General features: G+C 51.2%; 1 protein-coding gene across 1 annotated transcript; it reads right to left on the reverse strand.

Annotated features, from left to right (window-relative positions):
* Nucleotides 1-8999: 8999 nt before the first annotated feature.
* MED18 (mediator complex subunit 18) lies at nt 9000-15095 on the reverse strand. The gene is made up of 2 exons (XM_085213491.1): nt 14947-15095; nt 9000-14743 (listed from the first exon to the last, which is right to left on the reverse strand). Exons 1-2 carry the CDS (start codon nt 15017-15019, stop codon nt 14190-14192), a joined length of 627 nt encoding a protein of 208 aa, XP_085069617.1. The 5' UTR covers nt 15020-15095; the 3' UTR covers nt 9000-14189.
* Between the last annotated feature and the right edge of the window lie 1238 nt (nt 15096-16333).

Genomic DNA, 16333 nt, shown 5'->3' on the forward strand with positions numbered 1-16333 from the left:
TGGATGGATGGAGTCATGGCCCTGCCTGCCTGCCTGCCTTGGCTGACTGACTGGATTCGTGGCTCCAGCCACCCTGCCTTGGCTGGCTGGCTGGAGTCGTGGCCCCTGCCTGCCTGCCTAGGCTGGCTGGCTGGAGTCATGGCCCCTGCCTGCCTGCCTTGGCTGGCTGGCTGGAGTCATGGCCCCTGCCTGCCTGCCTTGGCTGGCTGGCTGGAGTCATGGCCCCTGCCTGCCTGCCTTGGCTGGCTGATTGGAGTCATGGCCCACTCCCTGCCCTGGCGCTGGCTGGCTGGCTGGAGTCGTGGCCCCTGCCTGCCTGCCTTGGCTGGCTGGCTGGAGTCGTGGCCCCTGCCTGCCTGCCTAGGCTGGCTGGCTGGTGTCATGGCCCCTGCCTGCCTGCCTTGGCTGGCTGGCTGGAGTCGTGGCCCCTGCCTGCCTGCCTTGGCTGGCTGGCTGGAGTCATGGCCCCTGCCTGCCTGCCTTGGCTGGCTGGGCTGGCTAGAGTCGTGGCCCCTGCCTGCCTGCCTTGGCTGGATGGATGGAGTCGTGGCCCCTGCCTGCCTGCCTTGGCTGGCTGGCTGGAGTCATGGCCCCTGCCTGCCTGCCTTGGCTGGCTGGCTGGAGTCGTGGCCCCTGCCTGCCTGCCTTGGCTGGCTGGCTGGAGTCATGGCCCCTGCCTGCCTGCCTTGGCTGGATGGCTGGAGTCGTGGCCCCTGCCTGCCTGCCTTGGCTGGCTGGCTGGAGTCGTGGCCCCTGCCTGCCTGCCTTTATTGGCTGGCTGCCTTGCATCATAGTTGTTGTTCGGTTGTCAGGGTTCCCGTTTTGATAGCTGTTGGCAGGGAGGTGGCTCGTGACATCATAAAGCCATGGCAATGTGCCCCTAAGAATGTCCCTTGAGAACCAAAACATGGCTGTATTGGGTGACTGGCTGGCTTTGGCGTGACTGTTGCCCTGTTTGTCACCAGAGGGATTCTGCAGGGCTCCATTGTAAGGCCATTTCTCCTTATTGCTTTTACTGTTGATTCCAATAAAGATCTGGAAATAGTATCAATCAATTTGTGGATGATGCTAAGCTGGGAGGAGTGTTGACCTCCTTGAGGATAGAGAGGCCTTGCATTGAGATCTGGACAAAATGAGGGTGGTCCCCATCTGCACAAAGAAGAGCGAGCGCTGGGTTCTGCACCTGGGATGGGGTGCCCCTGGCCCTGTGTGCAGACATTGGTGGTGAGGGGCTGGAGCGCAGCCTGGCAAAAAGGGATCTGGGTTGATGGCAAATGGAATCTGAGCCGGCAGTGCGCCCTGGCAGTCAGAAGGGTCAACCATACCCCGGGGTGCGTCAGGCCCAGCACTGCCAGGTGAGGGAAGCGGCTGTCCCGCTCTGCTCTGCGCTGTGCGGCCTCACCTCCAGCGCTGGGTGCAGGTTTGGGTGCCACTACATAAGCTGCTATTCGAGAGTGTCCAAAGGAGGGCTACAGAGGTGGAGAAGGATCTGAGGGCACAGTGTTTGAGGAGCAGCTGAGGTTCCTGGGTGTGCTCAGCCCAGAGCAGGGCAGGTTGAGGGCAGCACTCATGGCGGCTGCAGCTCCTCACAGGGAGCGGAGGGCAGCGCTGAGCTGTGCTGCCTGGTGACAGCGACAGGGCCCGAGGGAACGGCATGGAGCTGTGCCAGGGGAGGGGCAGCTGGGGGTTGGGGAAAGGGACTGCACAAGAAAGAGGTGTGTATGGTAGGGCTTCCCAGAGCAGTGGGCACGGCCCCGAGCTGCTGCAGATGGAGGACTGTCTGCATTTGGGTGGTCCTCTGTGGAGCGAGGGGTTGGACTTGATGATCCTTGTGGGTCCTTCCAACTTGAGATATTCATACAGTCATAGAATCATAGTATGGCCTGGGTTGAAAAGGACCACAATGATCATCTAGTTTCAACCCCCCAGCTATGTGCAGGGTCACCAACCACCAGACCAGGCTGCCCAGAGCCACATCCAGCCTGGCCTTGAATGCCTTCAAGGATGGGGCATCCACAGCCTCCTTGGGCACCGTGTTCCAGTGCGTCACCAGTGCGTCTGTGTGAAAATCTTCCTTTTAATATTTAACTAAACCTCCTCTGTCTCAGTTTAAGACTATCCCCCCTTGTCCTATCACTGCCCACCCTCAGAAACAGCCATTCCCCCTCCTCTTTATACGCTCCCTTCAAATTCTGGAAGGCCACAGTGAGGTCTCCCCCTCTCGGAGCCTTCTCTTTTCCAAACTAAACAAGCCCAGTTCCCTCAATCTTTCTTCATAGGAGAGGTGCTCCAGCCCTCTGATCATCTTAGTGGCCCTCCTCTGGACCCACTCCAAGAGGTTGACTCGTTATTAGACAATGCTTTAACATCTACTAAAACAAAACAAAATAAAGAAAAAAGAAAAAAGAAGAAAAAACCCACTCAATTAGTTGTGTTTCTGAAATTTTGTTATGGCGAGAATGTGGCCCAGCACGGTCTTGAGAAACCAAGTATAACCAAGGACTGTTTTATTTATTTTTTATTTATTTTTTTTTTATTTTGCCTCCCGGCTGGCGTCACAACCCCAACCTGCTGACCATGGCTGGCTGGAGTCACGCCCCGGCCTGCTTGCCTTGGCTGGATGGCTGGAGTCGTGGCCCCTGTCTCCTTGCCGTGGCTGGCTGGCTGGAGTCGTAGCCCCTGCCTGCCTGCCTCGGTTGGCCTCCTGGAGTCATGGCCCCTGCATTCCTGCCTTGGCTGGATGGCTGGAGTCGTGGCACGTGTCCGCCGGCCATGGATGGATGGATGGAGTCGTGGCCCCTGCCTGCCTGCCTTGGCTGGATGGCTGGAGTCGTGGCCCCTACCTGCCTGCCTGGCTGGATGGATGGAGTCGTGGCGCAAACCTCCCTACCTTGGCTGGCTGGCTGGAGTCATGGCTCCAGCCTCCCTGCCTTGGCTGCTAGCTGGAGTGGTATCCCCTGCCTGCCTGCCTGCCTTGGCTGGATGGATGGAGTCATGGCCCCTGCCTGCCTGCCTGCCTTGGCTGACTGACTGGATTCGTGGCTCCAGCCACCCTGCCTTGGCTGGCTGGCTGGAGTCGTGGCCCCTGCCTGCCTGCCTAGGCTGGCTGGCTGGAGTCATGGCCCCTGCCTGCCTGCCTTGGCTGGCTGGCTGGAGTCATGGCCCCTGCCTGCCTGCCTTGGCTGGCTGGCTGGAGTCATGGCCCCTGCCTGCCTGCCTTGGCTGGCTGGCTGGAGTCATGGCTCCAGCCTCCCTTCCCTGGCTGGCTGGCTGGCTGGCTGGAGTCGTGGCCCCTGCCTGCCTGCCTTGGCTGGCTGGCTGGAGTCGTGGCCCCTGCCTGCCTGCCTAGGCTGGCTGGCTGGTGTCATGGCCCCTGCCTGCCTGCCTTGGCTGGCTGGCTGGAGTCGTGGCCCCTGCCTGCCTGCCTTGGCTGGCTGATTGGAGTCATGGCTCCAGCCTCCCTTCCCTGGCTGGCTGGCTGGCTGGCTGGAGTCGTGGCCCCTGCCTGCCTGCCTTGGCTGGCTGGCTGGAGTCGTGGCCCCTGCCTGCCTGCCTTGGCTGGCTGGCTGGAGTCATGGCCCCTGCCTGCCTGCCTTGGCTGGCTGGCTGGAGTCGTGGCCCCTGCCTGCCTGCCTTGGCTGGCTGGCTGGAGTCGTGGCCCCTGCCTGCCTGCCTTGGCTGGATGGCTGGAGTCGTGGCCCCTGCCTGCCTGCCTTGGCTGGCTGGCTGGAGTCGTGGCCCCTGCCTGCCTGCCTTTATTGGCTGGCTGCCTTGCATCATAGCTGGTGTTCGGTTGTCAGGGTTCCCGTTTTGATCGCTGTTGGCAGGGAGGTTGCTCGTGACATCATAAAGCCATGGCAATGTGCCCCTAAGAATGTCCCTTGAGAACCAAAACATGGCTGTATTGGGTGACTGGCTGGCTTTGGCGTGACTGTTGCCCTGTTTGTCACCAGAGGGATTCTGCAGGGCTCCATTGTAAGGCCATTTCTCCTTATTGCTTTTACTGTTGATTCCAATAAAGATCTGGAAATAGTATCAATCAATTTGTGGATGATGCTAAGCTGGGAGGAGTGTTGACCTCCTTGAGGATAGAGAGGCCTTGCATTGAGATCTGGACAAAATGAGGGTGGTCCCCATCTGCACAAAGAAGAGCGAGCGCTGGGTTCTGCACCTGGGATGGGGTGCCCCTGGCCCTGTGTGCAGACATTGGTGGTGAGGGGCTGGAGCGCAGCCTGGCAAAAAGGGATCTGGGTTGATGGCAAATGGAATCTGAGCCGGCAGTGCGCCCTGGCAGTCAGAAGGGTCAACCATACCCCGGGGTGCGTCAGGCCCAGCACTGCCAGGCGAGGGAAGCGGCTGTCCCGCTCTGCTCTGCGCTGTGCGGCCTCACCTCCAGCGCTGGGTGCAGGTTTGGGTGCCACTACATAAGCTGCTATTCGAGAGTGTCCAAAGGAGGGCTACAGAGGTGGAGAAGGATCTGAGGGCACAGTGTTTGAGGAGCAGCTGAGGTTCCTGGGTGTGCTCAGCCCAGAGCAGGGCAGGTTGAGGGCAGCACTCATGGCGGCTGCAGCTCCTCACAGGGAGCGGAGGGCAGCGCTGAGCTGTGCTGCCTGGTGACAGCGACAGGGCCCGAGGGAACGGCATGGAGCTGTGCCAGGGGAGGGGCAGCTGGGGGTTGGGGAAAGGGTCTGCACAAGAAAGAGGTGTGTATGGTAGGGCTTCCCAGAGCAGTGGGCACGGCCCCGAGCTGCTGCAGATGGAGGACTGTCTGCATTTGGGTGGTCCTCTGTGGAGCGAGGGGTTGGACTTGATGATCCTTGTGGGTCCTTCCAACTTGAGATATTCATACAGTCATAGAATCATAGTATGGCCTGGGTTGAAAAGGACCACAATGATCATCTAGTTTCAACCCCCCAGCTATGTGCAGGGTCACCAACCACCAGACCAGGCTGCCCAGAGCCACATCCAGCCTGGCCTTGAATGCCTTCAAGGATGGGGCATCCACAGCCTCCTTGGGCACCGTGTTCCAGTGCGTCACCAGTGCGTCTGTGTGAAAATCTTCCTTTTAATATTTAACTAAACCTCCTCTGTCTCAGTTTAAGACTATCCCCCCTTGTCCTATCACTGCCCACCCTCAGAAACAGCCATTCCCCCTCCTCTTTATACGCTCCCTTCAAATTCTGGAAGGCCACAGTGAGGTCTCCCCCTCTCGGAGCCTTCTCTTTTCCAAACTAAACAAGCCCAGTTCCCTCAATCTTTCTTCATAGGAGAGGTGCTCCAGCCCTCTGATCATCTTAGTGGCCCTCCTCTGGACCCACTCCAAGAGGTTGACTCGTTATTAGACAATGCTTTAACATCTACTAAAACAAAACAAAATAAAGAAAAAAGAAAAAAGAAGAAAAAACCCACTCAATTAGTTGTGTTTCTGAAATTTTGTTATGGCGAGAATGTGGCCCAGCACGGTCTTGAGAAACCAAGTATAACCAAGGACTGTTTTATTTATTTTTTATTTATTTTTTTTTTATTTTGCCTCCCGGCTGGCGTCACAACCCCAACCTGCTGACCATGGCTGGCTGGAGTCACGCCCCGGCCTGCTTGCCTTGGCTGGATGGCTGGAGTCGTGGCCCCTGTCTCCTTGCCGTGGCTGGCTGGCTGGAGTCGTAGCCCCTGCCTGCCTGCCTCGGTTGGCCTCCTGGAGTCATGGCCCCTGCATTCCTGCCTTGGCTGGATGGCTGGAGTCGTGGCACGTGTCCGCCGGCCATGGATGGATGGATGGAGTCGTGGCCCCTGCCTGCCTGCCTTGGCTGGATGGCTGGAGTCGTGGCCCCTACCTGCCTGCCTGCCTTGGCTGGCTGGCTGGAGTCATGGCTCCAGCCTCCCTGCCTTGGCTGCTAGCTGGAGTGGTATCCCCTGCCTGCCTGCCTGCCTTGGCTGGATGGATGGAGTCATGGCCCCTGCCTGCCTGCCTGCCTTGGCTGACTGACTGGATTCGTGGCTCCAGCCACCCTGCCTTGGCTGGCTGGCTGGAGTCGTGGCCCCTGCCTGCCTGCCTAGGCTGGCTGGCTGGAGTCATGGCCCCTGCCTGCCTGCCTTGGCTGGCTGGCTGGAGTCATGGCCCCTGCCTGCCTGCCTTGGCTGGCTGGCTGGAGTCATGGCCCCTGCCTGCCTGCCTTGGCTGGCTGCTGGAGTCATGGCTCCAGCCTCCCTTCCCTGGCTGGCTGGCTGGCTGGCTGGAGTCGTGGCCCCTGCCTGCCTGCCTTGGCTGGCTGCTGGAGTCATGGCCCTGCCTGCCTGCCTAGGCTGGCTGGCTGGTGTCAGGCCCCTGCCTGCCTGCCTTGGCTGGCTGGCTGGAGTCGTGGCCCGCCTGCCTGCCTTGGCTGGCTGATTGAGTCATGGCTCCAGCCTCCCTTCCCTGGCTGGCTGGCTGGCTGGCTGGAGTCGTGGCCCCTGCCTGCCTGCCTTGGCTGGATGGATGGAGTCGTGGCCCCTGCCTGCCCGCCTTGGCTGGCTGGCTGGAGTCATGGCCCCTGCCTGCCTGCCTTGGCTGGCTGGCTGGAGTCGTGGCCCTGCCTGCCTGCCTTGGCTGGCTGGCTGGAGTCATGGCCCCTGCCTGCCTGCCTTGGCTGGATGGCTGGAGTCGTGGCCCCTGCCTGCCTGCCTTGGCTGGCTGGCTGGAGTCGTGGCCCCTGCCTGCCTGCCTTTATTGGCTGGCTGCCTTGCATCATAGTTGTTGTTCGGTTGTCAGGGTTCCCGTTTTGATAGCTGTTGGCAGGGAGGTGGCTCGTGACATCATAAAGCCATGGCAATGTGCCCCTAAGAATGTCCCTTGAGAACCAAAACATGGCTGTATTGGGTGACTGGCTGGCTTTGGCGTGACTGTTGCCCTGTTTGTCACCAGAGGGATTCTGCAGGGCTCCATTGTAAGGCCATTTCTCCTTATTGCTTTTACTGTTGATTCCAATAAAGATCTGGAAATAGTATCAATCAATTTGTGGATGATGCTAAGCTGGGAGGAGTGTTGACCTCCTTGAGGATAGAGAGGCCTTGCATTGAGATCTGGACAAAATGAGGGTGGTCCCCATCTGCACAAAGAAGAGCGAGCGCTGGGTTCTGCACCTGGGATGGGGTGCCACTGGCCCTGTGTGCAGACATTGGTGGTGAGGGGCTGGAGCGCAGCCTGGCAAAAAGGGATCTGAGTTGATGGCAAATGGAATCTGAGCCGGCAGTGCGCCCTGGCAGTCAGAAGGGTCAACCATACCCCGGGGTGCGTCAGGCCCAGCACTGCCAGGCGAGGGAAGCGGCTGTCCCGCTCTGCTCTGCGCTGTGCGGCCTCACCTCCAGCGCTGGGTGTAGGTTTGGGTGCCACTACATAAGCTGCTATTCGAGAGTGTCCAAAGGAGGGCTACAGAGGTGGAGAAGGATCTGAGGGCACAGTGTTTGAGGAGCAGCTGAGGTTCCTGGGTGTGCTCAGCCCAGAGCAGGGCAGGTTGAGGGCAGCACTCATGGCGGCTGCAGCTCCTCACAGGGAGCGGAGGGCAGCGCTGAGCTGTGCTGCCTGGTGACAGCGACAGGGCCCGAGGGAACGGCATGGAGCTGTGCCAGGGGAGGGGCAGCTGGGGGTTAGGGAAAGGGACTGCACAAGAAAGAGGTGTGTATGGAAGGGCTTCCCAGAGCAGTGGGCACGGCCCCGAGCTGCTGCAGAGGAGGACTGTCTGCATTTGGGTGGTCCTCTGTGGAGCAAGGGGTTGGACTTGATGATCCTTGTGGGTCCTTCCAACTTGAGATATTCATACAATCATAGAATCATAGAATGGCCTGGGTTGAAAAGGACCACAATGATCATCTAGTTTCAACCCCCCAGCTATGTGCAGGGTCACCAACCACCAGACCGGGCTGCCCAGAGCCACATCCAGCCTGGCCTTGAATGCCTTCAAGGATGGGGCATCCACAGCCTCCTTGGGCAACCTGTTCCACTGCCTCACCACCCTCTGCATGAAAAACTTCCTCCTCATATCCAACCTAAATCTCCCCTGGCTCACTTTAAAACCATTCTCTTTGGTCCTATCAGAGAGAAAGGACATTTAGAAACCACCGAGCCCAAGCCCTACCAAAGCAGATCCTTACAGCTGGTCACACAGGTGGCATCCAGATGGGTCTCCAGTATCTCCACAGAGAACATTCCACCACCTCTCCAGGCTGTCTGTTCCCACGCTGCGCCACTCTGACAGCGAGGTTCTTCCTTGTGTTAGTATGGAATTTATACTTCATTCTTAGCAAGCACTAAGACAGCACTTCAAATACAACCCTCCACATGGCTCAAGCCAGCTGTTGTTATCTAAACCTATTCGATAGAACAGGTTGCCCAAGGAGGCTGTGGATGCCCCATCCCTGTAGGATGTATTAGATGTATATAGGATGTATATGATCCTTCAAGTATTGGAAGGCCGCAATGAGGTCTTTCTGCAGCCTTCTCTTCTCCAGTCTAAACAAGCCCAGTTCCCTCAGACTTTCCTCATAGGAGAGGTGCTCCAACCCTCTGATCGTCTTAGTGCCCCTCTGGACCCACTCCAAGAGCTCCGTGTCCTTCCTGAGCTGGGGGCCCCAGGCCTGGACACAGTCCTCCAGATGGGGCCTCACAAGAGCTGAGTAGAGGGGGACAATCACCTCCATCTCCCTTTTTAATGCAGCCCTGAACACAGTTGGCCTTCTGGGCTGCCAGTGCATATTTAGCTTCATGTATTAGAAGAAAAAAGGTAGTATACAGGAAAGGAGCTTTAAAATAAAACAAAACACCATAAAAGTGTGGGTACGGATAAGGATGAATGTGAGTACAGTTGATGGATTGTTGGGCACTATGCTTTCCATGGAATATTTCTCCTGTGAGAAGGGGAAAAATACCTTTTTTTAAGTGAGATTTTGGATGGGATTACTTTTAAAGAAGAGTCTACTTTCACTCACACACACAAATTAATGAGAAAAAAAATACTCAGGAACTGCAATTAGCAAAGCATCAGTATATTGTCCTTTATTCCCCGCTCTCCATATTTTGATTTGACCTCAAAAGGCATTTTAGAAAAACAACCTCCTCAAGAATTCTAGCAAGAATATTGTCTGAAAGTCTATTTGTTACCCAGTGTTATTTCGGCCAACCTCACATGCAGAGACAAGATACTGATTTACTGCAAAGCTGTGCAAGTTTGGGTGCTAGGGAGTCTCCTACAAAGCTACACTTTTTATACATATTTTTATCACTTAACTGCTGCACCAATGCAGCCTCCAGCCTACACTTGATCAGCTAAAGAACATGCCAATTAACTGCATCTTTTCTCAAGGTGCTCCTAATTTCAAAGACAAGTCCAGTTGTGAAATCATGATTAAGAGTTCCTCTTCTTAATCATGTCAGCAGTTTCAAGGATGGTCATCCTGACCTACATACATTCTCTGATACCAAAAGATACACATCCAAAAACTTGTATAAAGGTTACTTCATGTTTGTCCAAAATTTTGGCTTGTATTGAGTGAAAAAGAATTGCAAAGAAAATACATAATTAGCGTATATAACTAACAAATATTTTTAAATATACATTTTTAATAAAATATAAAAAAGAAAGCAACAAAAACACAGGAATAGTGGGATATTTGACCTTGCTTTTGTGAAACCCATTCCATCAGGCTGGGTCAATGGAAGTGCCTGCAAATCAGGAAGGCAGCCATTTGATTGTTTCTCCAAAAAAAGTATTGTCTTTCTGAACCTCGTACAATATTCTTGTAAGCTTCCAAAATTTCTTCCCAATCTGTAGAAATCTTATCACTTTGGTCTACCTACAAGCAACAGTTAGTGTTAGGCACTGTAAAAATCCCTCCTTTTGATGCAAACATATTTAAAATTTCTATTTTACAGGGCCATCATTCCTGCCTGAAACTCTTTTTGTAATGGATGTATTTTCTTCATTAACTGTAAAAAATCTCCCAATTGATAAGTATCTCCAAGATACATTAGCTGGGACGGGTACCACAACTAATGAAGCTGCCTGCTCAGGGCGTTCTGGAAGATGAGCACAAACCCAGCAATCAGAATTGTATTTTGGATTATTTCATGAAACATATCCCAATTCCATTCATTTCCTGGTTCCGATACACTTGCCTCAGCTTTCTTTACCATCCAAAGGCAACTAAAGAGTATCACCCCCACCTAGTTCCCTTGTTTCTTTCCTTAAAGGTATTCGTAGAGTGACACAAATAAGCAAAAGATTACACAACAAGTAAAATCAGATGTACAAAACCAAGAGTAATATTCTATGAGTAAATTCCAATCCTAAGTGAGTGCGTACATGGACTGCACTTACAGCCTGAGTATTCTGTTTCATTTTCAGCTTCAGGCAATCAACTTCGGCTCTTCATTCCTCTTGCTGGATCTGCCTTTGTCCTGGCGTAATGAACCCAAGAGTTAATCCCTTTTACTGCAGTATTTGTCCTTTCCACTTCTCGAAGGTTTTTCTTGCCAAGTTTGAAAATACATTTGGTCTCCTGGTTTAAAGAAATGAGAGTATCACAGAACTGTAGTGGTTGGAAGGGACCTCTGGAGATCATCCTGTACAGCCCCTGCTAAAGCAGGTTTCCTTCAGCACGTCACACAGGAAAGTGTCCCAGTGGGCTCTGAATATCTCCAGAGAAGAAGATTCCACAGCCTCTCTGGGCAGCCTGTTCCAGTCACTCCCAAAGTGAAGTCCCTTTTCATTTTCAGGCACCTAGATATTGCTGTAAAATTAGGTACTCTGACAAGGAATTCCAGATCTTAGAATTATTTCCTTTACTAAAATGCTAACTACTTCTCTTGCTTTCTTGGTTCAGATCAGGAACGCCTCCAGCTGCCATGAAAAGGTGTCAACCAATACCAATAATTGTTTATATCCATTACACTCAGGTCATTCAGGAAAAAATATTCCAATTTCAGTTTCAATGCCAATGCTGTCCAGGTAGAGAGGACCCCTTTTTTACCTCTCCTGGGTCTCTGAATTTTAGCATTATTTTTAAGACAAATCCTGCACATCTGGACCATATTTTTAGCAATAACTGTACATCTTTCTGTTTTAACTACAGCTTCCACTGACACAGTACTCCTATGTGTTCCTTAACTCTTTAATTCCAAAAGCTAACTTATCCTGCTTTTCATACAAATAGGAGTCTTAGTATTCAAGAACTTCTCTGCAAGTATGGTTCCTACAGTTACTGACAATTCTATTTTCTTGACAGCTTCATCTACTCTTCTGTTCCCTTCGATAACATCAGTCTGTTCAGTCTGGCATGCCTTGCAATTACTGCTGCTTCTCTTAGATTTCTAACTAACTGCGTCAAGTAATCTTATCATTTCTGTGATATATTTGATAGGATTTCCTTGAGATTATAGTAATTCTCTTTATTTCCAAATCACTACATGGTATGTATTACTCCAAAGGCATATTTCAAGTCAGTGCAAATGTTAACTCACTTTTCATTTGACAGTTTTAATGTTCAAGTTAGAGTGATTAGCTCAACTTTCTGAACCTACATATTGGCTGGCAACAGTCTTAATTCTGTTTCTTCTTCCCAGGTTATAATTGCAAACCAGAGCTTTCCGTTCTCCACTAACTACAAAGCTGTTTCCATCGATGAACAGCTTCCAGTCTGGATTTTCTAGGAGGATATCTTTCAGGTCTTTCAAATCTAAAACTGCAAACATTACAATCAACTATATGGATCAGCAAAGCGTAGTGGTTAGATACTCCAGGATGCATATTGATTAATAGCTCTCAAATCTTGGACTAATCAATAAACTTAAGAACTTGGTCTTTACACATGCAGAACCAGATTATTACTTCAGACTGGCATTGTTGGAATAGCCCATAAATGTTCTAGCCCAATATGAGTCTCCAGTTTTTTCACAGGATATTTTTTCCATCTTATCGTTTTAGCTCCTGACTTCAATTCTGCTTTTACCAGCTTGTCAGATGTGGCTCTCTCATGCTTTTCTGTCTCCAAAGAAACAGGAGGAATTACAGCAACTATCATTTTAGATGGAATTTCAGTCACCTGTTTTTTCTTGCTTTCTTCTCTCAGGGATTTCTGTAATAGACAGACTTGTGCCTGCCAGGTGTTACCTTGCAGAATGCATATCCAAATCCTGTTCTTGTCAGAAGTTGAGTTCCTAATTTAATCAACAAATCACATCCCATGAGAAATAAGGGCATTCTGGCATATATAAAACCTCATGACATGAAATCTTATTTCTAATCTCACATTTAATTGGTTGTAAAAAGGGTTTAACCTCTTGCCTTCCCATGGCCCCAGCTACTGGTATGGAATGTTTACCTAAAGGTCCTTTACAATAATTCATAATAGAAAAGTAGCGCCAGTATCTACAAAAAAATAAAATAAAATAAAATAAAATAAAAAATAAAAATAAATCAGTAACTTCATTCTCCTAGATCCTCCGGTAAGCGTTACGCTTCCTCTTTGGTTTGTAGCTTGCACATAATCAGGAAGCTTAACTGTACTTTACCATTCTTCCATTTATCCTTCTGTTTCTTTTCCTTTCGTACTTCTATACAGTTAAGTACCTTATAGGCTACTTCAATCAACTGCAGAACAAACAACACTGAAACCCCATCAACTTTCTGCAACTACTTCTTTCAGATACTGGGGCCAACTATCCAGTGAATAACACACAAAACAGTTTCATTCTCTTCCCGTTCTGGATCCAAATCAGTCCACTAGCTGTCTCACATAACCACTCATAAAATGCTGACGGTGCTCAGCTGGGTTCTGTGTCACACTATTTAATCACTAGCTGTCCCTAACAGAACTCAGATCCCATTTAAGTTCTATTTCAGGCATAAGCCATTCTACGTTTTTTCCCCTGCTATTATCCTCATCTTCCCCATTAGCTTTCTCTGAAAAGAATGTTGTTTTTTTTTCCTCACGGAATAACTATGTGTTCTGCAAAACCTGTGTATCTTTCCAATCAGGATTACGACTTACGGTAAGGACTATGACCCCTACCTGGATATTCTCTATATGATCCAACAGACTCCTTCTAATTCATCACACTGGAGGCAGAAAAGGGAACCTGCACTCAGGCAATCCAGCAGACCCCCTGTTTGTCTCACAGGAGCCTCAATGGCTGCCGGCTGTTGTAGCAGCCCTGATTCAGAACAGACCACAAGTCCTTCTGACCTCACGGCTTAACTTTCCCTTAGTTCCTTCCCACCAACATTCAGCACAATCATCATTTATCTCATCTGTGGAACCAGCCACTAGCAACTGCATATCTTTTTCTTCATCGTGTCACTTAATACATTCTTTTTTCCAATATCACAAGCAGAGAAACATTTTTTTTAATTTTTGCTCTTCCCGGATTCAGAAACTATCACTAAAGCCCTCAAATTCATTTCCATCAACTTATATTTCTGTCTAGTATAATAATCATTTTATAACAAATGCATTCTGGCATATACAAAAATTCATGAGTTAAAATCTTATTTCCAAACTCACATTTAAATACTTTAAAAGGGATTTTATCTTTCACTTTCAAGGCTCCCATTTCTGGCCACTTTTCCCATACAATTTATAGACTGGCCACCACTGCATACCGTAATATTTCATTTTCTTCCCCCTAGTAAGGGTGAATCTCAACAAGGGAGTGGTCCTCATATTTCCAACAAAATCTTTCATCAAAAATTACAGACACTCTGCTCTTAAGCGTGCATCTACGTGTATAACCAAATACCAAATGCTGACTGATTACCAAACAAAACCAATACATTAAAGCCTCTAACCCCTCCCTGCCCGACACCATAAAGTCAATATTTTTATGTGTTGCACCTTAGAATCGCTTACTGCTCCAGCAGGGGAGAGGACACAGTGGAGTCCATGAACAAAAGTTCTGTGTGCACTGGCGTCCAACCACTCTCAGCTGGCTACAGCAAGGCCATGGTAGTCAAGCCAGTTAACTACACGTTTTTTCAAGGCGCTCCCATCTTCAAAGACTCCATAATTCTATGATTCTACTTAATCATGCTAACGCTTTCAAACATGGACATCCTGACTGCATACATTTACTACATCTAAAGATACACACAGAATGATTTGAACAAAGGTTAGTTCCTACTGGACTATCAGTGACAGCACTGCTTGAGCTGCCCAGCTTTTCATCACATTAACCTTTTAGGATCAATTTTTTCCAGATGCACTAAGGGCTTCAGCTGCTCTGCAAAGTTCCTCATATCATCAGAAACGATGTCCTGTCCCGCTGGAGCGACAACGTTAAGCTCGACAAGGTAGGATAGGGAGAGAGGCTCAATGCTATCCGTGTTGCCGGGCATCAAGATGCGGAAGATCTTGTACACCACGATCTTCATGATCCCCTTTCGGAACACGTGCCCCTTGGCCACGAACTCGTGATCCATGCGGAAGCCCATCTCCACCAGGAAGTCTGTCAGGTTGTCCGAAGTTGCGATGTCCACACAGTTACGCACCAGTGCGTGTCGGTTTTTGTCTCCGATTTCCGGCTGGCCCAGGTATCGCAGGTGCCAGGGCATGCCGCTCTTGTCCATGGAGCGCCGCGCCCGCAGCACGAAGGGGCTGGCCTGCTGCCCCTTCAATAGAAACACCATCTCGTGGTCCAGGAAGGTCTCCGGCTCCATGTTGTCGCACAGCCCGCGCAGGCGGTGCAGCAGGCTCTCCAGGCTCTGGTCCAAAACGCTTCCTGTGGCGGTCAGACACGGCTTAGCCGCTGCTCCCTCCGCCCCCTCCCCGCGGAGGCACCTCTGCCACCCACACCCGCGCCGCGCCGGCCGCGCGCCCGCCTCGGCCCCACGCTTGCGGCCGAGTCCCGCGCACGGCCGCGGTGCCCGCCGGGAGCCTCGCGGGGGCGACGGTCGGCCGCTGGGTGCCGGCATCGCGCCATACCTTGCAGCAGGTACTCCATCATATTGATGGTGCCGCCCGTAACGGGCATCATGGTAACGGGAGGCGCCTCCATCTTGGCGGCGACGGCGGCGGCAAAAATGGCGGCGGATAGAGCGGCGCGGCCAGGAGGAGGCAGCGGGCGCCACCCTGCGGCCTGGCGGTGCGGTGCGGCGCGGCCCCTAAATGTCGAGCCGCCGAGAGGGAGTGGCTGGGCTGCTACTGCGGAACCGAGCCCCTGCCTTCCCGCTGCCTTCCCAAGCAGCCAGGCCCCCTGCACGCGGTGGGAAGGCAGAGGGAGGTTATAAACTGAGGGAGTATAAACTTGTTACTGAAATGTGCGTTTTCTCCCGTGCATTTCAATCAGGCTCTGGTTCGTTCACCTTCATCCTTTAAAGCTGCTGTCAGACTGAGCACACGCTGCTGTCCGTTGCTGGCAGTGAATTAATATAGCAAAAAGCCTCTGACTCCACCAGTCTGAGTGCAGTTGTTAAAATTCAGTTGTGTAACAGAAAATGTGCAATTTAGATTTTAGAAGTCATTGACAGGATCTGAACACTAGGGTTTACTCATTGTGTGATTTTGCATCTCAGGGATGCTGTGTCACTGTTTTGCAGATAAGTGACTGTTCCCCATGCATTTTAGATTACCACTGTAGGGTGTTTTATCAAATATCAAATATCAAAAAGAAGTTGCTGTCAGAACACTTCTTGAGTGAGAGTCAAGCCCTTTAGACTAGAAACTAGACTAGACTAGAAACAATTTTACCTGGGAGCCCTGAGATGGTTCCTGAAAAAGTGCAGTTCTGCTTACATAGAAAATCTCTTAGCATCAATGGCTCGTAGGGCTGCCCGCTAATGTCGGGTAGCCGTGAAAGTTGAACTGAATTTAGCCATTTCAATATCACTAAACTTGGCCAGCTCACAGCAAGCAAGGTAGAGCTATGCCACCTCTCACATGTGAAAGAAAGGAAATGAGCTGGAGTGCTGTATTTTTACACTAGCTCTTGGCTTGTTCTCAATACCATTTTTTTAAAAGTTTTTTTTTCCTTGGTAATATACCAGTACAGTGTATAGAAGGCAGGCTTGATTAGCTGTGAGGTATGAGCTAAACATTGGCTGAGCAACCAGAGCTGGGAAAAGGAGGATAGAAGTAGACATTCCCCACTCATTTTAAGCCTAAAGTATGGTTGTCAGTGCTGTTTTAAACAGCTTTCTGTCAGCAGGAGAACTGCCTCTCAGTGTGCCTGATGACCCTTTTCTGAGGATGTGGAACGACAGCTATGTAGTCTGCAACATACATTTCGCTATTAAACTGGCTTCCATTTGCTCCTGGAGACTGGCATTTTGTTGTAGTGAGAAGTGAGAAGCAATTTTTCTCCCCTTTGCAC

Source organism: Meleagris gallopavo, chromosome Z, assembly GCF_905368555.1.
Source record: "Meleagris gallopavo chromosome Z, MGAL_WU_HG_1.1, whole genome shotgun sequence".
Lineage (NCBI taxonomy): Eukaryota > Metazoa > Chordata > Aves > Galliformes > Phasianidae > Meleagris > Meleagris gallopavo.

Coding starts and splice junctions, on each gene's coding strand:
- MED18 (XM_085213491.1), bottom strand. CDS start 15,019: ATGGAGGCGCCTCCCGTTACCATGATGCCCGTTACGGGCGGCACCATC. Junction 14,744..14,946: donor GATGGAGTACCTGCTGCAAG/GTATGGCGCGAT, acceptor TGACCGCCACAG/GAAGCGTTTTGGACCAGAGC.